This window comes from Onychostruthus taczanowskii, unplaced genomic scaffold (genome assembly GCF_017590055.1).
Source record: "Onychostruthus taczanowskii isolate IOZ18803 unplaced genomic scaffold, ASM1759005v1 scaffold5, whole genome shotgun sequence".
NCBI classification, from domain to species: Eukaryota; Metazoa; Chordata; class Aves; order Passeriformes; family Passeridae; genus Onychostruthus; species Onychostruthus taczanowskii.
In genome coordinates, this window is record NW_024502568.1 from 6416356 (window position 1) to 6442544 (window position 26189).

At 42.2% G+C, this 26189-nt stretch overlaps 1 protein-coding gene across 7 annotated transcripts in view; it reads right to left on the reverse strand.

Annotated features, from left to right (window-relative positions):
• BTRC (beta-transducin repeat containing E3 ubiquitin protein ligase) overlaps positions 1 to 26189 on the reverse strand; it is a 120506-nt gene continuing 94317 nt past the window's right edge. For all 7 annotated transcript variants that reach the window (XM_041415362.1, XM_041415361.1, XM_041415360.1 and 4 more), the window contains 10 exons: positions 23938 to 24124; positions 20229 to 20325; positions 19206 to 19343; positions 18611 to 18729; positions 16005 to 16254; positions 15210 to 15328; positions 10974 to 11084; positions 10294 to 10372; positions 6799 to 6992; positions 1 to 5782 (listed from right to left, as the gene is read on the reverse strand). In XM_041415362.1, the coding sequence (XP_041271296.1) occupies positions 6831 to 6992; positions 10294 to 10372; positions 10974 to 11084; positions 15210 to 15328; positions 16005 to 16254; positions 18611 to 18729; positions 19206 to 19343; positions 20229 to 20325; positions 23938 to 24124 (1262 nt within the window). In that variant the 3' untranslated portion in view covers positions 1 to 5782; positions 6799 to 6830. The remainder of the gene's footprint in view (positions 5783 to 6798; positions 6993 to 10293; positions 10373 to 10973; positions 11085 to 15209; positions 15329 to 16004; positions 16255 to 18610; positions 18730 to 19205; positions 19344 to 20228; positions 20326 to 23937; positions 24125 to 26189) is intronic.

A 26189-nucleotide genomic window follows, 5' to 3' on the forward strand; every position in this document is an offset into this window, starting at 1 on the left:
ACAGCTTAATCTTTGTATTTAAGTTATTTTCTGAACAGTTAAAAAAAAAACAAAAAAAAAAAACCAAACCACACTGTTACCATGATCCTAGCTCAAGTGAACATTAGTACATTAACTACACATCACCGTAACATAATCACAAAATTCAAAGCACTCATTACTTAAGAATCCAGATAACAAATATAGCAGAGTAACAAACAGAAAACTCTGGAGAAACCATGTTCTTTCACCTCTCCCACTTCCACAGCTCCCCCAGCCTGAGCAGGCTGGAGTGATGCAGCACAGGCTGGCCTGGCAGGCATGCAGCTCTCCTAAATGCAGTGATGGAAAATGATGGGAAGAAACAGGAAAATACACTTTGCTGAGGTCCACACTATTGTTCTGCCATGCTAAAACTGGGGCTAGGCTAAGTCCTGCAGGGCCTCGCATGATAAAGACACAGTAGCCAAAGCAAAGTTTTACACTCAAAAGCAGCTCCAGAATTTCACACTGAATTGCCCAAAAATTTTCATAGGTAGCTCCTTGTAAAAGCCACTGCAAACAGCCCACTGACCTGCCTCCTGTACATGGAGTTTTGCTTAGAGGTAAACCAGTGTTCCAGTGCCAGGAGGTTAGAACACTTTTCCTGTGAAGGCAAAAAACTGTTCATTGTGCAGGTACGAGCACAGCTGCTCTGTGATGAAGACTTGTATTTCATGCTGATTTTCTGGCCACAGCTGCACTTGGCTCCTGCTTGAGCAGAAATCAAGGTATCTCTTAGGGTGATAGGCTATTAAAAAAAGGGATTTATTTAGGAGCTGTCTATAGTATCTAAAAAGGCTTGCTGCACATCCACGTGGATCAGAATCCCTCTGAGTTTGAAAGTATTACCTTGACATCCCTAAGGATCAACCAGTGTTGCCAACTCCCATGGTTTATCAGCTGGATGTGTGGAAGCCCAGTGATCTTTGGGAACAAGCACAAAGTCGCAGGAAGAGTTTTCTGACCAGTGAAAGGATGATCTATTCTGGCAGTGTGCCAAGGCTCCCCCATGGGATTTGCTTTGGGAACTTTGCCCAGTAGTTTGGCTACACCTCATCTTTTAAAAAAATGGGGCAAGGGGGGAATGGAGGGGAAGCCAAATGCTCAGTCTCAGCAGGTAGCCATTCCTCTCAACCCATTACTGGGATTTTGGAGAAGGAATACACCCAAGGGACCTGCTGCTCCCATCTCTGAATCAAAAGCGGGGCCAGAAAGACTGTAACCCCCTCATGCCAATCAATCCAGTAGGTATTTTCCAGCAGGACAGACAAATTTCATGTGGAGAACCCCTCTGAGGACAGCTGGGTCAGTTGCTGTTTCCCCCCTCCTTCTGGGAAGCTACTGCTTATCATTTTGGGGGGAACAGTAGGGCAAAGCTCAGCATGTCAAATGCATCATGCATGCCACTTGGAGACCCTGGCAAAGCTCATTCTTCTCTGGGCAAGCATAGTTTAGACCATCCCTTTCTCCTTATGTCTCCACTGCATCCTAAAAGGGGCACCACTGGCAAGTTCAACAGTTGGAGGCCTTAGTTGATCACGTCCTGATGACTTCTGATCATGGAAAGCCTCAATTTTTTGCAGCCAACTACATAAGGTAAAAGATCTATTCTCAGCACCGTCCCCACTTCTGTAGAGATCCATCTCCATTCCTCCATATGCCTAGTTTTCAACCACTCAGGTCATCTCCTCCTTTTCCTCACACAGTTAAGAGCAAGCCTGCAGTAGAAAGGCTGGACATTCCTTCTTGTTCCCTTCTCTAGCAAAGGAGAGCTGCTAGTATTTGTGGTTTATTAAATTCAAATATTGCCCTTTCCCAATGAATTAAGGAATAATAAGCCACAAAAGGCAGATATAAAATCATGTTAAAGAAAACTAACAAAATTAGGCAAGAGCCCAATCTAGAGAGGTGCTTCCCATTGGAGGTGGGATGCCAGAAAACTCAGAACCAAGCCTGGAGTTCTGCTCAGACTGAGGAAGGGACATGTGGAAGGGGCAGATACACATACCTGGGAGTGGAGAAATGTGCATGATACTCTCCAGCTTTTTCAGTGTTCAAAAAAAATTAATAAAAAGAAAAAAGGATCCTTTGGAGCAGGAGGTGGGTAGGTAGAGCATGGTGGTCCAAGTCAGCTTCCAGTTTAGAAACAAGTGTAAAGCATTTCAATGTTTCTGATGATCACAGACTTGTCAACTTGTCACCTGAATCCTTCCATTCCAACAGTGGATGTGTCTGTCCTTGAATGTTAACAGGGAGCAGAGGGAGCTGCTCCAGAGGAGACATCTGTAGAAGTTACCTCACTGCCATCTCCTTCATGCCATTTTCTATTTGCATATTTGAAAGCAAGCTGTGTTCCTCTGAGGACGAGAAATATTTGCAGCGAAACTGTGCTCTATCGCAAAGGAGTCACACGCAGGAGATGGTGTGGCCACAACAGATTGTCCCACATCTCCACTACTTTCCATCCCATAATCCAAGGTGGAAGGCTAGCATGAGCTTCCTACTTGTGGGAGAAGTGACGCTCTCTAAGCAGCAGAGGTATTTCATTTCAAAGCAATGTGCAACACTTAAAGCCCACAGACACTTCCAGCCCTTTTCTATCTCCTTTCAGCAGGCATGTTCTAGTTCTTTTCATTATAAACTCTGCAATTACTCCACTCTGGCTGAGGGATTATCCATCCTGTTCATGCTGAAACCTCTCTCTCACATGCACTCTTGAACACTCACACACACATGCACACATATCCTAAGGGAAGGGAAGGGAGTTTGAAAAAGCCACTTTCTTCTGACATTGGGAGATCTACTTACCAGATTGCTCCTCCCTGGGTGCACAATAAACACCACCAAATGTCAGGCTGTGGCAGTTTCAAGTTCAAGTTAGATCAGTTAACTTCAGTTTCCTTCTTAGTCATCAGAGAATTTGTACAACTCGGGGAGTGGGGCAGGAATCCTCACCCTTCTGCAGTCCTGTTTGAAGTACCTACACACAGTCCCTTCCTGAGGGTGACACACCTTTCTCAACACGTGCCAAAAATGGATTCCAGCAGTTGCTTGCTAAATGTACCTTAAAGAGCTCTATACAGCAGAGTACAAAGTATGGTACCACTTGAAGACCCAACAGAATAGCAGCACAGAGCAGCAGGGCTATGACAACCAAGGACAATTTGCAGTGGTGGTGTCTCTTGTGTTTGGCCAGCCAGTCTGCCAGCTCTCCCAAATTCTCTCAACCAGCAAAAATACAACACATCCTTGAAGGTGTTTGCCACAAAGATGTAATTAAAATATCAGGAAGTTCTGCAGCCTTCAGCAGCTGGAGTAACAGATCATTGTTTTCTACAGGAACAGAAATGGAAAAGACAGAGGATGACAAAAATGAGGACAATAATTAATAAATCTTCACTTCAAGGTCATCTAAACCCCTGCTGATATGCAGCCATGCTACAGACCTTGTAATACCTGTACTAAGAGTGACTCTTAAAATAGTATTAAGACTCAGAACTTGAATTCAAGGAAGTTTGGGATGTGAACTTTGATTCTCTCTGCTCCCTTGCCACTTTGGCTTGGGGACTGTAGTATTCATGATATGTAGAGCTGCCTGAAAGCCAAAACAGCCTTCCTGGACTTAAAATTAGTTGTGGATAAACATTGTGACTCAGAATGTATTTATGACTCTGCAGAGGTAAGTCACTGTCACTGTTACCTGAACAGAGTTGTTAACCTGTTTGACTCTTTTACAGTAATAGTTCAAACAGAAAAGAGGAGTGTCATCACATGCTCTGAGATGCTTGACACTGCTGCCCACATGCTTCAGGAAATGCACTAGGTACTACCCAAGAACCAGCTCTGCCCTCCTCCCTAACTCCACTGCTTTCTTATCTGTCCTAGGTATCACCTAAATTATTGAAACCCTCTGGACTGCTCTCTGGGGACTCTTGGACCAGCTCCTTGCTAGATTTCACTGGTGGAAAAAGCGCATCCCAAGCAGTTAGAAACAATGCAGCAGATTCCCCAGCAAAGTGAAGTTGATGAGAAAAGCTTATAAAAAAATCCCACCTGCCAAGTTCAGAGGGTGTTAATAAAGCCAGTTAGCAGGCAGCCCTCTAGCCCAGAGACAAAGGACCTTGATTTCCTACTGTGGGATTAGAGCAACTCCCCACTAAAGCAGTGGAGATTTTTCCAGACCTACAGCAGAAGATCTGGGCCTAAACCTGGAATGGCCAGGGACTGATTTACAGAGTCATTTCTAATCTAAATGCAGGCCAGCTGCAATTTGTTCCAGCTCTGTGAAGAGAGCTGTTTACCCCCAGACCTCTGTCTAGTTCAGAGACATGCAGAATTGTTTCTCATGTACCTACTCTTCAGGGCTATTTTTTGTCTTTTAACAATGACAATTTGCAGAAGTCTCAGCCAGAAAGCAAAGACCCATCTCAGCTATCAGCAAAAGGACTAATCAGCCAGTGTCCCTAAACTGCAATGCAGTACATAGGTTACAGAAGCAGACCAAAAACTCCTCAATCCCTTCTAGCAAAGCAAGTCCCCGAAATGCTGCAGAACTGGCCTGGAGTCATTGCTAAATGCAATGATTGTCCTCATGGCTGATTCATTTTACTCAACCACCATCTCCAGGGTGTGCATTTGCTCATTCAAATGAGGCAAAGTCTTATAGTCATGGCCAGAATGTTTGTGTAGTGTGTTCACTCTAGGGTGGCTCTTGAGAGCTCCATGAAATTTTTAACAGCTCCCTCTTCCAGTACCCATCTACAGCCTCTCTGAGGGAGAAGGAATGGAAAGATAGGAGCAACGTCCAGCTTTTCTTCTCAGCCCAGCCTCAAACTTTCTCCAATTAACAGAATGATTCATAAGCCATCAGCAACATACTGTCTTCAGGGAGAACAGTAGTAGGAAGATGGTACAGACAATCCCCTTGCTAGTGAAATACTGTCCTGGGCCAACAGTTCACCTGGGGTGGGGGTGGACAGGATCTCAGCCCCAGTCCATCATGCTTGGGACTTTGGTAGGAGAGAGTTTAACTTTTCATTGACTAGCATTCCCCAGCAAAGCTGATGTTAAGGGGAGACTACAATACACATCCAGCTTCCAAAGGGTTAGCATAGCAGGCAGGAGAGGAAAGAGATGGATTTGGCTCATAATAGTCAAATTTCAAGGGTCCTCTCTCCACAAAAAATAAGTCTGCAGTCAGAACAGCCAAAAGCCGCAGGGAAGCTGGGGTTGGGGGGATGATGGTCTGGCTGTTGTAAGTGTTTCTGCTGCTCTTCAGAGCTGAATGCTTTTTCAAAAGCCTAGCAATGGATATTGATTTCAGCCTGAGAGTAGCAGCCTCCCCACCCACCCACCCACCCACCCTGAAGTGACTCTCAGCAGGATGCACTGTGGCTGTAAGTCTTCTGCTTAACAGCAAAGCAACACATTCTGGCGACATCTTAAATATATTCATAGGACATTGGTGACTGGGCTTGGAGGGGAATCAAACGGGGTAAAGGGAAGAGTGAACATGAAGAGGGGAATGAGGGAAGAAAGGGATGGGAAGGTTTAAAAATGTTAACTGTTCATGAAAGATAAAAGTCATCTTCTGATATAGCAGCACTTTAGCAGTCAGCCGCGCTGAGTAGACCCTGTCTGAGATCAACCGCATGCCAACTTTGTTCCAGAAACAAGTCTGAGAGCCTCTCTCTTCAGCAAGTATTGGTTACGTGGATAGTTCTTTTGTCCTGGCATGTAAATACTGCAGCTTAAATGAGTCCTGGGAACAAAGAACAAACCAAACAAACCCCATTCATATTAAGCCTTTTAATGATTTAAAATAACATCTGATTGACCAAAGTGTTTGAGAAAATCAAGATCTGACAGGTCCAGAGCATCACTGTACAGTTACCAAACAGGATATAGGATGTGCTCCATGACAGAGCACTTTCATGGGAAAATGTCACTGTGGACACCCCTTTGCACAAGCCTGTCAGCTCTTCTGCCATTCTTTTCTCTTACGTTTACTGCTATTAACAGTAATTGTGCATGTACCCACCCACACAGGCAATCATGTTATGCCACTTCACTCATATGCATCAAATTCACTCTACAGCTGACCCAAACATATGAAACATTTTGTACTCCCCACACTGTGCTGGCCAAGACAAAAGGTGATGAGCAAACCAACCAGGCTCTGATATGAATAATTTAACATCCATGCTATGTGAGAGAAAACAAGGGCTAGGCCCTATCCATAAATTATTTTGCATATTGATGCATCTCGATTTAATTTGCCTGGGCTTGTGCTTGTACCTCAGTGTCTCCTCCCCTAGCCAAACTGTAATCTTAAATCAGCTTGCTGCAGAGTGAGGAGAATGGCCATCACTTCAGAGGGAGGTTCTTGGCAAAACTCTCCTGCCTGGTGACAACTGCCCAGGGTCAGGCCATCTGCATCCTCTTGTTAGGCAGCAGCTGCTCTACTCGCTCTGCAGAAACCCTTCTTCCTTCTGGACAGCAGTACAACTGATTTAATTATTGATGATGATGGACAGAGGAGGTGGAGTTCTTCAGGGGGAGTCATAGGCACCACATGTCACAAATGCTAAAATAAAGTCCCTATTCTAAGGTACCAGAGCAATTCCTGTCCTTTTACAGGACACTGTAATTACTGTATAACCAAGATGACAAACACTGCTAAACCCTGCCAGTTATTCAAACAGCAGGCTCACACTACATCCAGTGTCACCTTTGAGCCTCACTTTATTTTTAAAGGTTTTTTGTTTTTTTTTTTACCTGTGCGAGTGTGAGGTACAGTGTAGTGTTATTTATCTGGAGATGTAGGTGTATGTTCTGGACGGGGAACGCGTGGATTCTGCCTGGGCAGCTGGGTCATTCAGAAAATCCCAGATGAGGATGGTGTCATCATGTGAGCTGCTGACGATCTGGAACTCATCAAACTGAAGTCGAAAGACTCTTCCAGAATGCTCCTGAAATGCCAGTGAGAGACAGAGCATGTTACTTTGCAAACTAGCTGGCACCTGGGATGGAGTGGGCTTGATTTTAGTGTTATAATAATCTGTCAGTAAACCCACACTGTGCATCACCATCACAGAGCATAAATTAAACCCTCTCTCAAGGAAAAGGGTTTGCTATATCTGAGGACTTGACTTGCAGGAAGTTTACATTACAGTTGTCCCACTACTCCTTAAATCCCAATATTAGACACACACTCTGCAGACCAATCCAAACTCTCTCCCCACATAATTCCATCTGGAGAGGCTGACTGGTGCACTGTCTTCCTTACTTCATAACAAAACTCCTTCCTGAAATTACAACATTCCCAGGTACAGTAAGTTACAGGGTAAGAGATAAGAACTTTGCATTCAAGACTTGGCATCATTGCCACTGCTGAAGAGGGAACAGCTTAACACTGGAGGACAGTAAGGAGCCTGTTGTAAAGTCCAGTGACACAGTAGTAATTCCTCCTAAGCAGTTCTAAAAATATGATCTAGAAAGGGCATTCTTTATAGGCAGTTTGCATTCTGCTCCGAGGCTGAGTGGAAATGGCATGACAATTTGGCAAGAGTTCAGACTATAATTAACAGGAGGCAATGGCAAGATCCTGGATTTCACAAAGCAAAGCCACTCTGCTTTCACTTGTGTGTTGCCTATTTTCTCTCGGTGCTCATGACACTCCCAGAGCAGTGGCCTCCTCCTTGGTCACCAGGGAATAGAAACTGTGCAGTGATGGTGAGCCCTGTCTCTTCCATGAACACACATTTTTCTTTAGTGCTCACACATTGTAAGGGGCTTCTGAGGGTCAGGAAAAAAACATGTCTTAAAATACTTCAATACTAAAACTACAGGTTTCTCAAACATTTTGGCAAAAGAGAATTGCTAGTTACTACAGGGGAAGTCTTTGTTTTATAGCACAAGACTACAAAAATACAGCTCAGTTTACAAACAACAGCTGCTTTAAAGTGAATTTCTGAATCTTTAAATCAAAATTATCTAAAACTAAATGCAAATGTAAGCCAGATTCCAAAATAAAGTTTTTAGAATTTCTAATCAATGGAACCTTTTTGATCTTCAAACTCTAACTCGAGTTTGTCTTATAAACACCTTATGAGTTTCTGTCTTCCCACCTATTCTTAAGGGAAGTGTTTTTCCAGATTTTGTGTTATAGCAGTAAAGAAGTTCTTCTAAGAAGTATCATTACAACAGTCAGATCCACTGATGGATTATTCACAGAGATGGTGGGGGGAGGGTGGGGGAGAGACAGAGAGAGATAGAGAGAGACACAGAGAGAGAGTGTGAAAAGGAGAGAGAGGTACTTTCAAAAGTTCTTTTCAAAACTCTCTTTTTGATCCCAGTCACTGTGGTCTAAATAAGGCTGCCCAACCTGGACTGTTTATGTCATAAGGAAAGCTGAACTGTGAGCTTATTCTGTTCATGGAAAGCTTCTGTCAAATTCATGTGGCCACTGTTCCAGCTAAGGGAAGACAAAACTGGAAGGGACCTGGCATGCAGCGAACATTTGTTATCTGTGCACTTTCCTCCTACTGTTTGAAAATTGAACACAAGCAGCAGGAGACTCATGATGTTCATTGTGCAGCCAGGTTTAATTTTGGAGGACGAGAGAAGAGGAAAAAAACACCAAAGCATGGGTAAGCGGGTATAAGGACACCCTGTTGTCATAAAAGTCCTAAAAGCACCACTACAGCTTCCTCTGCTCCCCACCCTGCTTTTGGCCCCCTCCACTGCTATCAAACAGGGATTTATGAGTATCCATGTGCTGAGATTCCTACAGTGTTTCTATCCCACCGCTTCTGATTTATAATATAATTAGCTGGGGCACTTTGGCTGTCCACTGCTGGAAAATTCAGAGGAAATCACACCAGTTAAATTAAGTCTACAGGTTACTAGGCACACATTTGTCTCAGGCTGGAGCAGAAACACTACTAATACCAAGTCTTAAGTCTTAGACTCTCAAGGATATGAGCTCATGGGCAGAGTTGTTCCATAGCTTGGAATTGGGTGACCAATGACAAAGGGCTTTTCTGGATTTCAGCCATGAAACTATTTTCACTTCTATTTGGCTAACAAGAAGGTTTTTGAACATAGCACCTGCAGGCATCCAAAGCTCTCATGGACTCTGATCCTGTAGCTGATGGTCCAAATTCATGATTGGAAAAGGATAGCATGACTTAATGATCTTAATGTCAGCTGAGTCCCAGTAACCTCACAGCCTGCACCAAATGTGACGTAAAGTACTTCAGTGAAAACCTCAACAGGAGCAGTTCAGTTGGTTGATGAGTGTGCAGAAGGTCAGCCAGCCAACTCAGCTGGTGAGAAGTAACCACACTTTTAGAGAATCAGACAGCCTTGGTATGATCCTGTTTTAGAGCACAGACTACAGTCATGAGCCACAGCAGGGAAAGTTCTAACATATACCTATTGAAACACTGCCCAAACACTTTCAACCTAAGAAAAAAAAACCATATAGTACTTATTTTTCAATGAGATTTTGGTACTAGTTGAAATCTTGCTCTGTCCCCAGCAACAGTGCCTTTTTTTGGGTTGAATCTGGTGGAGGAACACTTATTAGAGCCACCCTAAGGCCTTGGCTGTCCTGGCATTTTTCTCACAACTGTCCCACATTATTCTAAGACCAAGCAGAGCCGTTTTTAAACACGACTGTAAATGTTGTTAACACTCACATAATGACATTTTAACCACACCATCATTGACCTGCACTAGAAACCAGTGGCCAGCATGGAAAGAGTAGTTGCTGTTTAACCATAAGGCTATTTCACTGCCTGTTTCTGTCCTACTTTTTCTTTAAGCACCCAAAAGGCAGTTGAAAGCAATCCCAAGTGTGTTTTTGTTCCTGTTCCTCATATTTGGAATGTACTATTTTAAAGAAATTTCATGTCAACAATTCAGAGAACTTACTACTACATCATCAGGTACACACAGATTAATGTAAACCCACTAGCAATATGGATTCCAAGGATGAGTTAAAGAATTGATTCAGTTATTAACTTCAAATCACAGAATAAAACTGTTGAAAAATCCAGAGTGGAGTGAAAAGCTCAGAGATTCTAACTTTTAATACTTGCAATTAATGGCTTGCAAAATTAGAAGAAGTTGGACACCCAAAAAGCCAGACCCCTAGAAATTATTTAAAGATCCTGCAGACTGGGGCTAAACTGATTTGAGTTTTCACAGCTCAAGATAGCTCTGAACAAGCACAATTTCTTCTACACCTCTATCTAAAGCTCTTACCACAAGGGTTCGCAAGCAGAGGGTCCCTGCTGGAGCACGGGGATCCAAAGCAGCCACAAGATCCCATACTTTAATTTTCCTAGTGGTGAAAAATAGACAAACACCATGGCTCTGTTAAAGAGAAAAGAGCAAGTACTCACAGAAGAAAATAACGGTTAGTACAACTTGGCTAATACATCAGTTTAAGGAAAATTACAGCAATCCTTCTGCTCTTGAGACCCGGTTCTTGCATTTTCCCTTTGTAAAGCTTATAGAACTTAATGGGAGGTAAAATATGCTGTCAATAAAGTAAAACACATAAAAAGCAGGTGGTAATAACTAACAGAAACACATGGGAGTGCAGACAACTAGTCTGTAATGGCAAATGGTCCTGCAGACAACCCCAGATGGGAAAGATTGCTCTTAAAAGTGGCTGAGCTGAAAGAAGTTTCAGGTTGAGTCAGTCAGATATTCTTACCAAGCACAAGAACTGGACCACACACATCAAATCACATGGACTTATTTCAAAAGAAGAATGAAAGCTATGCTCTATAGCATGGCTCTCATTTACTGGCCATGAAAAGATCCTCTTAGTATGACAGACAGAGAGCCTGATATTTATACAGAAGATGCACCAAGTGGGATGGGAGACACTGAGACAGAAGGAAGATGCAAAGCACTGACTGCACTGGTAACCTCACCCATCATATGCCCCACTGACTATCCTCTTGTTATCAAAGCGTATGCATCTCACCAACTCTTCATGGCCTTCCAGTACTCGTAAACATGCCCCACACTCTATATCCCACAGCCTGGAAGAGAGTACAAAGAAGCATTAGGAATTTTTTAATACCTTAGCATTGCAGTGAAACATTTGGTCTTTGCTTGTAGTTAACAGAAACTTGGAAATAAAGATTATTATGGAACAACAAAGAAGAAACAAACTACTCATCACTGCTTTTCCCACAGTTAAATGGATACATGATTTTCCACATGACCCTATGATGTTACAGTAGTACATAGGAGGATGAGTCACAAACCAGTTGTATCTAGCATCCACAGCTAACACAGGATATCTCCCAGTTATCTTCACAGTGAGCCTCACTTTGTTTTACTGAGGTTCATAGTTTGTAAAAGTGTTGTGCCTTGGTTTTAGGATATTAAGAGAGGGAGACTTACTAATCCCCTCGGCAGCTTGTTTCAATTGATATGATCGCCTTTCATGGGGCATGTGCCCCTCTCTGTTCCCCTACATGCCCATTCCTGATTTGGAGACTTCCATCAGACAAATGAAGTTATCAATATAGTGGTGAGAGGTACACCTCTATACCTTTTCTTTTATAATTTCTCCCCCTGAAGGTATGTTTAATCTGCAATCCAGACACCTCATGCATAAGCTAAAATCGATGCTCTGTGTTTATTATTTTAAATGCATTTTTTTCTTGCTTTCAAATAACTTCTGTGGCTCTATGTGAACTGTTTCTAATAATACAGTATTTTTTAAAAGTTCTGGCACCCAAACCAATATACAGTAAGAGGCCCAGCAACACATTATTCTGTAAACTGTGACTATCCCAGAGTTTCAGGATTTTCAGCATGGAGAATAAATTAAAATACATAATTTTTACACTTGCACACTACCTTGAAAACTAGTTAAATGCTTCAAACAGTTATGAAGTAAGTCTATTTGTTTTCCATCTTTTTGCCAGCTCTTTGACATGACTCCAATTGCCATGTATAAGAAAAGATTATTTGCCTACAAGAACTGAAATTCTTTGACATGCATTGTCTAGAGGTGTTCCATCTCTGGCTGAGACATGCTCTGCTCATACAGCAGTCCTGTAATAGCAGTATCTGCTCTGACTCCCTGACACCCAGCAGAAACAAAGCAGTCACAAATGCTCTCAAATGCTCATTCAGTAAGTGCTCTGACTGGCATGACCTTCACTGTAGTGAGAAATACGGGGTTTGTGGAATTTCTCTGGGTGCCACATCTTGAAGCAGTACAGCTGCTGAGAGGTCAGGTCACTTTTGCTTGAGAGACAAAGAAAGAGATAAACCTTCCCCAAGTATTTTATTCCTGAGGTTCCCCAGAGAATAATCCAGATCTGGTTGATGTGTGCCCAAGGCTGGTGGATAACGATTGCAGCTGTCTTGCCACAAGTTGCTCTCACTTTGGACTACAGTGGAATGAACAGAACACTTTTGTCATTGTAGAACTGAGAAAGGATATGTCTATGCACATGTTTGAAACCAACAAGGAGCTCAACGTGATTCTTCAATCTGTGAAGCTGATCTTTCAGGAATCTGTGAAGGGCCCAACAGTTTTCACGTGAGTACAGCAAACCAGTCAAGGTCAGAGCACACCACTCCAAGACAAAGGTCAGCCAAAGGCACTCTGGCTGCCAGAGAGAATTATGTCTCTCAAGGACTGTAAACAGGATGGACAATGCCAGACATTAACTGGTGCAGAAAGGTTTGAAGAGCAATCTTGTGCCAGGAACTTTTGTGCCATGTGTTTCCATTCCTTGCCATTGATCATGAAATTGCCAGCAGCTCTGGGAGGCTGCATCACACTAACTCAGGCCTGTATTTTCAGGTCCCAGTCTGGGGTTTTACCTGAATGGGACTACAAGAGGTGATCATGTCCCTTGTCGCATGGCAAGTGGGCTTTCATGTACAAAGGGGATAACTGCTATTAAGAGTAGGGTCTCTCAGCAGAGTTGGTGCCAAGGGTCTTTCTCAGATTTGGTAAGTTTCTCTAACTTCTACTTCTTTAAATATTCAAAGGAACAATGAGTAAGAGAACTAAACTTCAGGCTTGAGAACTAACTAAAAAAAAAAAAATCACTACAATTGTGTACACAGTCAAAACCACTACAACTGCTCCTTTCCATAACTTTGGGAGAACTTCTGGAAACAGAGGGAGGTCTGCAATTATCTCAGCCTTTAATTCACTTGAAAGCTGAGTGGGGAGATGTACAGAAGGCAGATGAGCCTGAATCCCCACCTCTTAAGAGAATGCTGCTGTCTGAACAGATTAGTTATCAGAGCCTTATGTGTGCACACCCCAGAAATAGACACATGAAGACCAATCACTCATTAAAAACCCAAGATGGTATTGTCTAATTTTATTTTCTTACCCTAAATTCTCTCAATCCTTTTTTTTTTTTTTTTTTTTTTTGTCCGTAGCAATTAGGAACTTTGGCCCTGGAAGCTAACATACTGAAGTGATTGGATTAAACTTGATGGACCAGTTTCTGCTAGATGGAAATTAGCACAATGAGAGTGATGTCTATGTAGCAGGTGGAATTTCCAGCCTAAATAACTCTTCTATGTCTCAGCTACTTCACATGTCCTCCATGTTTGCAGTTGCAAAACTAGAAATCACAAATTCATCTTCTGGAAAAAACCTTCCCTGCAACTGAGGAATAATGGCCTTTTAAGTCCTGTATCAGCCTGTACTGAAGTCCAGCACACAACATCTGATAGTGGATTAAAATCAAACCTACAAAGCACCAAGCCATCCACAAAGATGACTTAGGAACCTTTTTCTTAAATCATCCTTCTACTGACTTGTGCCCTCTGCTAATGGCTGGGAGAAAACTCTCTTTTTAGCATCGGGTAAGTCTTCTGCCTTGCTCACACTGCTGCTAAACTTGACTTCCATTAAGATTCACTGTTGACATTCCTGAAATTCTAGCACAATTAATCTATTAAGTAGGGATTTTATCCAATGCAAGCATAAAAGTAACTGTATTCCTGTTTAGCATTATCACTATCTTGACATTTATTTTTATTAGCATTGCATATTTTAGATCCTTCCCTAGCTGCTGTGGTATTTAACTATTTCTTGCTCTACTTCTGTGGCCAAATTTCATAGTACAACTGCAGAGGCTTATTTTTTCTATTTGAAGTGCAGTTCTCAGCAGTGGTGCTGCTCTTACACAATGCCTGCAATACCTCTTCCCTTGATTAAGAGATGGAAGTTTCAGCTCTCCTGGTCATGCTCTCAGACAGCCCTGTACTAAAATCTGGAACAGTGACCTGGTGATGTCAACCAAAGGACCACAGTTTTTCTACAGACTGCAGAGCAGGGAGAGACAGCATGCTGCAAACCAAGTCCACACGCAAACAATAGCACAGATCATTCTCACAGAGGAAAAATTATTACTGACATGTGAAGTGAACAGTTCCTGCTTACACTGTCCAGCTTTCAAGTTTCACCAAAAGGCAGACAATTACTTTAAAAAATGACAAAGGGAAAGGGAGGTTGCTGTTACTCCCATTTCCATGACAGAGCCATTTTTCTGTATCACGATAACTAATATTCAGACTTGTTCCATACATCCTGAAATTAGTGGGACATCCCTCTAACAACAGATGCAGGACATAGGGAGAAATTCTGGCTTGTGATACCAGAAAGAGTTAAATCTCAGACTGCAACCAGGGCAGCTGGAGAAGTGCAAAAGGCAGCAAACTGAACTTCATGCTCTAAACCAGCTGTTCCAAACTTAACCAGGTGCCAAGTACCACAAGAAGAGTTTGGCAAGAGCCCAGGAGGATTTCTGCAGAGGATTAAATGCCTCTTACTGCAAATCTGACCCCTTTAACTAGACACATAGTCCAATTAAAATATCACAAGAGGACATCGTAGAAAGTGGTACTTGCCAGCTCTTTCATACACCAGAACTGTCAGAGCAAATGCAACTTGTTGATTAGTATGGGACTCTTGAGATGTAGAGGATGAAAGACAACACAGTAAAACAGGCTTCTAATATCTCTTTCCAGTAGTTCCCAATGTTCTATACTAAAGAAAGTATATTTCAAATTTGACAAGGCTACAGAGCACTTCAGCTGCCTAACCTCAGCATGTCCCAGGGCACCAGAGACAGCGTGCTTGCCCAGAACCCTGCGATGGGGAGTTTGTCTCTCACCTGATGGTATTATCTGAAGAGCCGCTCACTACTAGCCTGTCTCTGTACTGCAGACATGCAATGCCTCGTTTGTGGCCATTTAAGGTGCGCACAAATTCGCAGGTACTAGTGTTCCATACCTGTGACAGGAAGGGGGGAGGGAACCACACAGAGACAAAATTATTATGAAGAGACTAACAAAAGATGGTGTCTGCATGATAAATAGATGCATCCAGAATGGTCTTAATGAAGATGCTACCATTAAGACTGGGAAAATTACCCCTCTTGATGACCTGTGATTATAGTCTGCAAATGATAGCAGGTTGGGTCACTGTACACAGAAGATTTTTGCCACACAGTATCAAATTAGCTTCCATGTTTAGCATTCTTGGGCTATGATTTTGTTTACACAATATAGATTCTCCTGAGGTTTAATGCTGCAGACTGGAATCATAGCAATAACAGTTAAGTAAGTGCCTCCTTAAGTATCTCCTATCAACTCACCTTCACTTTTGTCCCCATGCTGCCCTGTAACAACTGTTTAAATGACTGAACAGGCTATGGAAATGGTCAAGTTGAAAAAGACCAGAGAAAACAACGTCCTTTTTTAAGGGCATCTGTACCAGGAACTGATTTGCCATAGGTTCTGTAAATGAGCTATGCCAGCTCAACTGAGGAGGGACAAGTGCAAATGAGCAGGAGGAAGAACGCTGCTTCTAAAGGAAGAACCTGCCAGGGGCCACTTCCCATCTGCTGACTGTTCTTTGTTAATAAATACCCCAGAGCAGCAAATAAAAAGCCTCTGAAACACCTCACCTTTATAGTTCTGTCACCTGATGCTGACACAATGTACTTGTCATCAAAGTCCACTACGTTGACGGCAGCTCTGTGCCCTACGAGCACCCTCCTGAGGGTGATGTCCGTGGGGGAGGCCATGTCCCACACGGCGATGGAGCGGTCCTTGGAGCACGTCACCATCATGCCGTTGTTGAAGCGGAGGTGCAGCACGGCCTCGCAGTGGTGGATCAGCGTATTCAGCATCTCGCCTGCATTCACGTCCCACACTCTGCAGGTTCACATTGCAAACCAGAGAGAAGAGAGTTAACAACCTGCACTGTGAATTTGCTGCAGAGCGAGAGAGGGACAGGGAGAGGTAATTGACTCTCTAACGATATTAGAGAAGCAAACACCACAAGTTATATCTACATCTATTAAATAGTTCATTAAAAAATGTATTAGATAAACCTGTTCATCATGTGTACACTGAGAGAGTCCAACAGCCAAAAACCCTGCAATGCAGTTAACACCATAAAAATAATGCACCCAGGAAAAAAGTATTCTTTAATTAAGGGAATTTAATGCTGAGGAGAGGTAGAAGACTGATGGCCTTAAAGACTGGTGTTTCCTAGTTGTGCCAGCCTATTATACACTTCATTTCCAGCCAGTGTGCAGAAGTAAGTTCCCTGACAGTCTTCATTTTTGACCTCTCTCACAGGACTATCAGCTCAAGTGGTAATTTATACAAAAGCAGAAGACAAGACAACTCTTTTCAAACAAATACAAGTAATTGCCACAAGTTGCATCATGATTTGCATTTACCCTGCGGTGCATCTGGTACACAGCTACATTCCAGGAATGTGCTGAATACCCAAATTAAGATATAGCATTTATGTCAATTTAATGTTATTGGAACCAACTGTTTCAACTGAAAGACAATTTAAGATACAAGTTAGACAAAAGCTTCATACAGAACTTTTAGTACTTGAAATGAAAATTTTAAGCCTTAAAAATAATTATTTTTGGGCTATTCTGTTGTCAAACTTCTTTTGCCCTCCATAAAGAGATTTCTTTTGGCACTATCACACCGGTATCCCAGATACACCATATGAAAGCAGAAAATGGCTGTATGATCAGGCACATCAGATCTTGCAGAAGTTAAAACTTCCTGCTGCCAATAAGGTAAGCAGTAAAAACAGGCAAGATGTGAGAAAGACTTCTAATGTCTTATTTTCTAACTTACGGAAACTGAAGTGCATCAACTTATAAACTCTAAATGAGAAAGAAAACTACATTCCAATTAGAAAATGCAAAGGAGAAAAAACTAAAGACCTGAGCCATTAACATACAAACAGTTTGCAGACAGGGTTGCCAAACTGAACAGGAGCTGGAGACCCACTGACTTCTTTGGACAAGTGCATCCCTGAGATCTCAGAAGCATTAAGAGCCCATCTGTACTGTCTATTGGATGAAACCTCTCTTCCTGAGGAGACCCAAGGATAAAAGTGATGCATCCTATGTGCCTCTGGGATCTGCACAAACATTTATAGATACAATGGGAGACAAAGCATTCCTGGGCAAGTAGCCAGAGTGCAATTTGGCCTGCCTGGCCTGATACAGAAAATGACAGTGCTTGTTACAGAAATCAGCCTCTCCTTTTGCTATCTGTTTAGCCCAGTGCAGTTCCCACACCACCTCTACGCAGGCAGTGTTGCTGAAATTCTGGATTCCAGCGAATGACAGGACCCCAAAATCTAGGAGAACTGCAAGACTGCATGCATCAAGTGTCAGGAATTCAATTTAATTAGCTTAACAATACTATTAGCTTAACAACAGTAGTTTACATGAGCACAGAAGAGTTTGCAGCCATAGGAATGCAGGCTAATAGCTCCAGGAAAGGCCACCAATGCAGCTTTTTTGCTGTCTAACTTCACTACATGAGCATTGCTTGCACTCTGACAAGGAGGGAGTATATAACAACATGGAGAAATCAATCCTGCCCCTTCAAATCCAAGTTCATATTGCAATTGATTAACTCATATGTGCCTCTATTTACACTACAGATCTTACACTCTCTGGTATCCTGTAATATGACTAGTGGACTTCACAAATGCACAACATGCACCCCAAGTGCTACATTGAGGAGTCCAGCCTTTTACTGGAGACTTGAAGGAAAGCAAGAATGAAAGATTGAATGAAGAAGGAAAGATTGAATGAAAAGAAACATCATGCTGAAATTTAGTTTAAAGTCATAGGGTATCTAGTCATACAAATTTTGTTAAAATGAAATGACAATGGATGACTAAACCTTCAAACTTGTTTTGAAAACCTCAACTCTTAAAAAGTTATTCTCAAAGAGAATTATAACATTCTCAGGGAGTGTCAAAACATGCAAAACCTTGGTGAAATGCCTGATAGCCTTCCTAAGTCATCTTGATCTTGACTGGCCTTGGCTTAGATTCTCATTTCTCCCTGACAGCAAATTGCATGGACATCTGATAAGGACAGCGGAATGCTGAACAAATATGCTGAACTACTTCATGGAACTGTTTGAACAGCACACATTTAAGAAGAGATCATTTCAGCAGCTTGCAAAGCTAAAATCTTAAGAGGCAAACAGAAAGGTCCAAATTGCAGACACACACCTGACTGTTGAGTCTGAAGATCCAGTAATGATCACCCGTTCATCATACTGGAGGCACAGGACAGAACCCGTGTGTCCAGTGAGAATTCGCTTGCATTCCAATGTATTCTTATCCCAGATCTAAGACAGCAAACATTCAAAATAATTCAGTAAGGATTTAATCTTTCAGCACTTACTGGTTTGACTAGACTGTTTTTTATTGCAGCACATCTTCCACAGTGCGCTTAGAACATCTTTAGTGGCATCTGCAGAGTCTTCTGCAGGCTCTTTGGTGCAATACATTGACATTTTTGATATTACTGGCTTTACTACGAATATTGGTTTTACCCTTCTCACTAGGATACAGGGCCCAGTAATTACATAGCCTGTAATTACTGCTGGACAGAAACTCTGCTGGCGAAGCCTGTCTGTCTGAAAACAGGGTCTCTCTAGCCAGATAAAAGAGTAGCTGCTGTGCAGGTGGGAGATGGGGGAAGGGGAAGGAGAAGGCTAGGTTACTAACAAGAGACTGGGTAGGTGTCACTGAAATTAGGACACTATTATTTATGGCACAGGCACTCCAAGCCATTAGTATCACCATGATGGAGCATTCTCACCTTAATAGTATTGTCTCGTAGGCCGCTTACTATCTTCTGATCATCATACTGTAAACAATAAACCCCTTTGCTTGTCTCACTTCGGCAGTGGATCCTCTGTAAACTGTGCCTTCCACACCGCCAGTTCGACTCTATTGTCTTGAGGAGACACAGGAGACAAATGAGATATAGGGAAAAAAAAAAAAACCCACAGAACTATCTCCCCTTTTTTTAGTTTGGTTGAGAAGGCAGCAGACACTTTTCTTTACGTTTTTTCCTGCAATCAGGCCCATACAGTGACATAACTGCTTTCTAGAATACACGTAATAAAACCAATTAAACAGACCAATGCTTGGAAAACATATCGTGGCTAAACTGGTCTGTGCTGTTGGGAATGGTGGGGAAGAAGTAACCTAAAAGCCTTTTTCTACCTTCAATCTTTAGCCCCTTGTGACTCAACAGCTAAATAACTGAAGAGAAAGTCTCAGTTGAGCTCTAAATGCATTTACAAAGTTGTCACAACAGTGCCCAAGCACTGCTTCTGCTGTTAGGAAACAACCAGAACATGCCATTTTGCTCACACTAAATGCAAGGCAAACATGCTCAGCTGCTTCCTGTTTCCTTAGTCTTAGGACTGCAGACTTTAGAAATGCACTTTCTCTCTGCCTCAGTTCTTGATATCTTCCTGTAACAGCCTATTAGGTTTCATTGTACCAGGAGGAGCAAAGCACCATGGAACAGAGAAAAGCAAGATGTTGCAGTGCTGCTGTGATATCTGATGTGCAGAGTGGGGAGACTCCACAAGCAAACAGCTCACTGAACAATCCAATTCATCCTCTATCTAAAGGAGCAGCAGGATCTTTTATAACTGTCCCAGATCTCCAAACTCCAGACAAACACAGACATGTCAGATTTAATGAAATATTACACTGCAACAGAATATCCCCAGAATTGCAGCCCCATGAATAAATCAGGAACATTTGAAAAAAACAAAACTAAAAAACCAACAGTGAAACACCACTGTATTTGGCAGCTGCTTCTTACCTCTATGTCCTGTATAATTTTGGGGTAAAGTGCTCTGTAGAAGGAGTTGGGTGGCGCAGTTCCATCAGGAGGTTTATTTTTAAATAGATATTGCCCCCTGGAAGACAAAGAACATTTCCATTGAACACAAATCATCTTTCAGCATTTTGGAGAAAGGTCCTCCTGGCATTTTACAAATGGGTAACAACTGCTGACAGATTCATAGTCCAACTTAATTTACTAAGTTGGGATAGCTCCTTGTTTGTTTGCCCTGCGACATGTCAGTGTTGCATTTTAACACTGAAATACCCAAGAAAAATCTGCGTCTAGTAACTCAGGGAAGGGAAATAAATTCTCTGTTATGGACATGGGCCCATTCAGCTCAGTAAGGGCTGACAACGGTTCATGCTTGCAATACTCACACACATTATCAGAGGTCCCTTTAAAATAAAGCATGCAAAGCAAATGAAAGATGCCAAGGAACCCTCAAATTCTCTACACAACCAAGGCCAGCTTTATCTGCATTGGCAGGAACAGTATCAGTTTGGGTACATGGACATTTTACTGCTACTACTCTGTGTTGGTAAGCAACACCTCATCTGTGGTGCCTCCCTCATCTCAACACTGATTTGGAATACTCATATCCCAAGCTAGAGTTTTGTTACCAAAAAAATCCGTAAACGGCAATCACTGCCTGCTGTGTAAAAAACTTTAATTCCTCATCCTGAAGTTAAGAAGCCACCAAACACGGTGTGGAAGCTAGTAAACCCCACCATGGGCGTACTAACTGCTGCTCTGCCTGGCAACATGCCTCACAAAATGGAGAGAGGCACAAATGCCTCCGAGTGTAATCCTGGCATCAGAGGCACAGAGTCTACACTGGGCCAGCTCTCCACTTCTCCCTCCATTACAGCATAATTAATTGTTCAATACTTCCTTGTGCATTTCCTTCCCGTCCTTTCCATGCAGTATACCTCAAAACTAATTTCAGAGACTGTACATTAACTGCCCTGATACACCTGAACTAGAGAGATCACAACAATGAACCAAAATCTTGGGGTGGTAAGGCAATACCAAACTACAGAACTGGACAAGCAAAATGACAAATGCTCAGGAAAAGAACTTTTGATACTTCTATAAATGAAGAATTCTAATTATAGCTCGAGAGAAAGGTGCTTTCACATTTGGAAAGAGGAATTACCTGTTTCCTCAAATATAATGACAAGCAGACATGCATATGAGAACAAACACATGAAGATGGCACACACAGATGCAGACAAGCCACTAACTAGACAGATGCCTATTTACTGTGATCCCTGTATGCCTGGAAGAATATAAATGAAAATTAGTATCACTGTCCAAGCAAGATGAAAACCTCTTTCGAGATGCACAGAACCCCTCGGAGACATCCTGGAAGACTTAGGGCAGGTCTAGAAAAACCTGTGTACAAGCCTATGTGCCTAAAAACCTTTTTATTCTTCCTAACTTTACTAGCTAATGTAACACGAAGTCTGGTTGCTACCTGTAAGTTGTGCCCTGCTGCATGCACAGTCAGCTGTTTACTGTTCAGCTGAAGGATTGCTTGGAATTTTCATGGCATCCCAGTAGTTGTTGTGCTGCGGCTCTGGGATAAAAGGAACTATTGTTTGCAGGTTTTGATGACCAGCCAATTCAATCAGATGGACACAAGCATGCCCAGATTTTGGGCTTCTGTTTTGTATTTCTCTAAATCTGTGTAACCCTTACTGCTCCCTGACAATCTGCCAGTGCTGCAGAATGGTGTGGGGGGGTTCTGTTGTAAATCATGAGCTGCAAATGCTAAAATCAGGCAGCTCTGTGCAAATTGAGGAGCTGTGACCAAATAACACCAGTTGTCCATCATTCTGAACTGTCCAGTTAGTAATCTCCTTGTGCCATGCACAGAGCTAGCACTGATTACAAGCTGTGAAGTTCGATACGGCAGAGATGCAATTGCCCTGGGTATTTCCTGTCTGCATCTCCTAACCACACAGTTCTATCTGTTCATCACAGAGATAGCCAGAGGGCAATCTGAAAGACTTGGGCACAACTTCCACTTGTGTCAAAGTCACCTCCAGCACATAGCACAAACCTGAAGACGTGCAGTAGCAGGGGGACTGTCCTTGAAATGAGAAGCGAAATTTTGCACCTATCTTTTAGAAATGTCATGTGTCTATATGACCAGTATTTGCTACTAATGTTATTTCTAAAGTGTGGAGGGAGCAAAGCCCACTGATGCCTCAGCAGAAGACACTCAGCTGATTACACCATACTCCAAGAATGGAGTAATTAGGAAGGGTCTAAACAGAGAAAACCAAAAATAGCAAGAGGACAAAACAACACACCATTATGGCTGGTTAGTGCAGCCAACCATATGCTCATCTTCTAACATGGAAAAGATTACTACAAAAAGGAGAATGAGAAACTGTCCTGTTTATCTGTGCAGGTTAAATGTAACAAGTCAAACTGCAGCTAGGAGGTCAGCCTAGATATCAGGAAAACCTCTCAAACACTGAAGTTAGAAAGAATAAAAAATGAAACCATCAAATTCCTTTCCCAGGCTTTGCCTAGGGAATCTCCATCAGGAGAGGATTTTAAGAACAAGTTAAGACAAAGATTTGGGATGACTTAAGAAAAACCTGTCTCTTCCTATGGGAAACAAAGGACTAAATGACCTCTCAAGCTCCTCTTAGGACCTACTGTGACCTCAACAGTAGGGAGAAAAAATTGAATGCCTGGAGAAAATAAGGCACTAAAAGAAATGCAAAAGTTACCATTGTCATGCTTGTGTTTATTTTATAATCTTTAGAAACACTGCACTATTGGAAGCAGATCAAAGTAGCATTTATTTTTAAAGAATGTCTCATAATCCTGATTTACTTGCCTTTACTTCCTGAAACAAACAGTATAACAAAATTAACCATAAACCAGGAGTCTTTGTTTGTAACTCTGTATCTTCTTCTTTTTAATAGCAACCAAAATGCCTGAGCTGTCACTTTTATCTTGTTTATGAAATATTCATACCCAGTTTCCCTTCTGCCAACATCCTAGGGACACCCTTGGAAAAGAAAATTATGTATTAAAGGGTGTACCCCTGGGAGAGAAAGTTCTAATGAAATGTTAGCAGAGCAGCTTCAAACTTGAGTGAGACCTACATTGTAGCAAGGCTATTCCAGATGATTATTAACTAATCTATCTGCATTTCTAAAGTCCCCTATTCTCCATGGTACCTACCCTCAGCTTCCAGTTTGAAAATTAAACAGATATCTAATAGTGAAAATCTGCTGAGGAAAACAAACAGACCTATCAGGAAAGAACTAATTCATAGCACATGCTCCCCCACTGCCACTCCTGAAAAAGCTCTTCTGCTCTGAACTGCTGACCAGTTTAGGGTTCCCCTGGGGCACACACAGCTTCTTAATTTGAACTGAAAGACAGCTGGGTGTAAAAATCTCAGTCTGTATATCTCACTTGTCACAGTGGACTAAGAGCATGATCAGAAGAGGAAGTTGAGGAAAAAATCCCCCATGTTGCCACATAGCCAAATGTGGCAACTAACTCCTCAATGGATGATTTTTGGTGTAAGCAACTGTCAGGTTTGGAACCAACATGATGTTTCAGTGCTGAATAACCCTCTTCAAATATGGTTTGAAACACACAACCCCTACTGTCCTGAATGGGGGCATAAGAGGCGAAGATTCAGTTTCCTTACCATCCTCTCCTCTCTGACAAACCCCTCCACAGGGAGTCTGTCCTGACCATTCTCTCAATGAGCTTCTTCCACAGCATCCCATCCGACGTCACCCGGTACCACTCCTTGCACACCAGCTCAGCAGCACACAAAGATTTGGCATCCAGGTACGACAGAATGTTCTCAGCAATGTGATCCAATCCCCGAGCTGGGGGAGAACAACAACAACAGAAAAACATTATTTGCTGGACAGACAACTTGCCCTGCTAGTACAAAGATACACTCTCCTTCCATCTCCTCTTCTGCATGTGGAGCTGGACAAAATGCACAGAAGAGCATTTGAGGCTAAGTTCAGGAGTGAGCAGTGTTATCCAACTTCCTTTGGATATAGCACAACAAGTCATTAAAAATAATAAAGAATCCAAGAAGTCATTCCAATCTACTTCGATGGGTTTTAGCACTAGGGGGATATTCTATGGATGGCATTTCCAACTCAGCAACACAGCCCCCAAAATCTCTCTATATTAGGACCATTTCTCATCTCACTGCTACAGCTGTTCTCATGTTGCAACGGCTCAAAAGCTGTTTTTGCTAAAGCAGGAGCTTTTAAATGTAATGAAGAAAAAAATATATATTCCCAATGTGTGCCTTGAAGGGTAGTGGTACCTTTAGACAGGGGGGAGGGAAGGATATGCAGATGCACAGGGACGTCAAGGGGAAGGAGAGGCTGTGTAAGGAGAAAGTGAAGCAGGTTTGCTAGTTTCATTTATTTTAGTGGGTGAAGGAAAAATATGCACCAAAATAATATCATTTGCAAATATTTCCCAGTGTGAATACCAGGACTGGCTTTACTTCAGCATGACTGGAATGAAATGTAAAGCAATTGCCTGGTTAGCACCAAGCAGCTCAATGTAATGTCTGCGTAGGGAAGGTTATGCTATGTTTCTTACCTGGATGGATGTAGTCAGCAAAAATGTGCCCTTACCAACTCAAATTTAATCACAATCAAGACTTCAGGAAAACGAGATGCCTGTTAAATGAAAAGCTGTGCAAATACAGCTTCTCTTGAAGGCTGTTTAATTCACAAGTGAGACATACCACCAAGAGATTATCTCACTTCACAGGTTAAATTTCCTACACTTTGTGAAAGTTTAGACCACATCATCCCTCAGGCATAATGTTCAGTCCAACCAAAAATGAAGCATGGCAGATTGGTATTACATGCATCTTCCCTCTGGTTCACACTTGGGACAAAGTTAAATACATGTTTTCTTGCTTTTAAAACAACAGCCTCAAAGACCAGGCCCTGCTTGTGAGAGGGCAAGAAAAGGCAGTAAGTACATTTTTACAGTCACATGTTGGGACTTTTGCAAACCCAAACTGGGTGCAACCAGCTGACTTTGATTAGAGTTCATGACACAAAAATGGCCCAACCTTTTTTTTCCTTAACGAAAAAATGTCAAAAGTATCTCCCACTGCATGAAAATGAGACAATTCAGCATGCCTCCTCCTGCTGCTTTCAAATATACTAAACTTAGAATACACTTTGGGTCAGACATTCTGCTCAGCATTTCATGCTTCAATCTTTATGTAGAAAAACCATGTGAATGACACCAGGCATAACCAGAGAGTGGAGAAAGAGGTCTGACATTTCTTATCTTTAGAGATGCCAAATTAAATGTCAACCTGCAAAATAAAAGCATCATGAGCCTTTATTATATATTTAATCTGAAACGACATGTACAACCACTATTAAAAAAAAAGTGTTTGTAAATTTAGATTGACTCCACAGCAAATTGTGGAAAGAGAGAGACAACACTTTAGTGAATGTGAACAGGAATTTGCAGGAATTCCACAACTGGCAGGGTAGACATGGACATCCTGTTGCCCTGTTCCTGAAGCTTTGTGTGGAAATGGCAGGTTTTCCAGTCTGTGCTGCTTCCAGAGGGCTCACAGACATTTACAGACCTACCAGGACACTTACAAATGCCTGCCTCCATAGAATCTTCACAGGTGGCTTTAAGTCAGCAGCACCACTGGATGAGTTAATTTTATACACGGGGAACAACTGGTGGTTTTAGGAAGCAGAGCAACACAGCAACACCTGGGCACAGTAATCTTCACCCATGTGCCCTTTCTATTTCATCAGGAGTTGCACTTTAGATCTTGGCTGCAATAAGGTGCTGTAACCACTGCCATGTCCTTAAGTCATCCTTTGCCATTGTTACTAGACCCTTTGCAGCAAAAGAATACTAATGTTTTGGCCTCTCCTG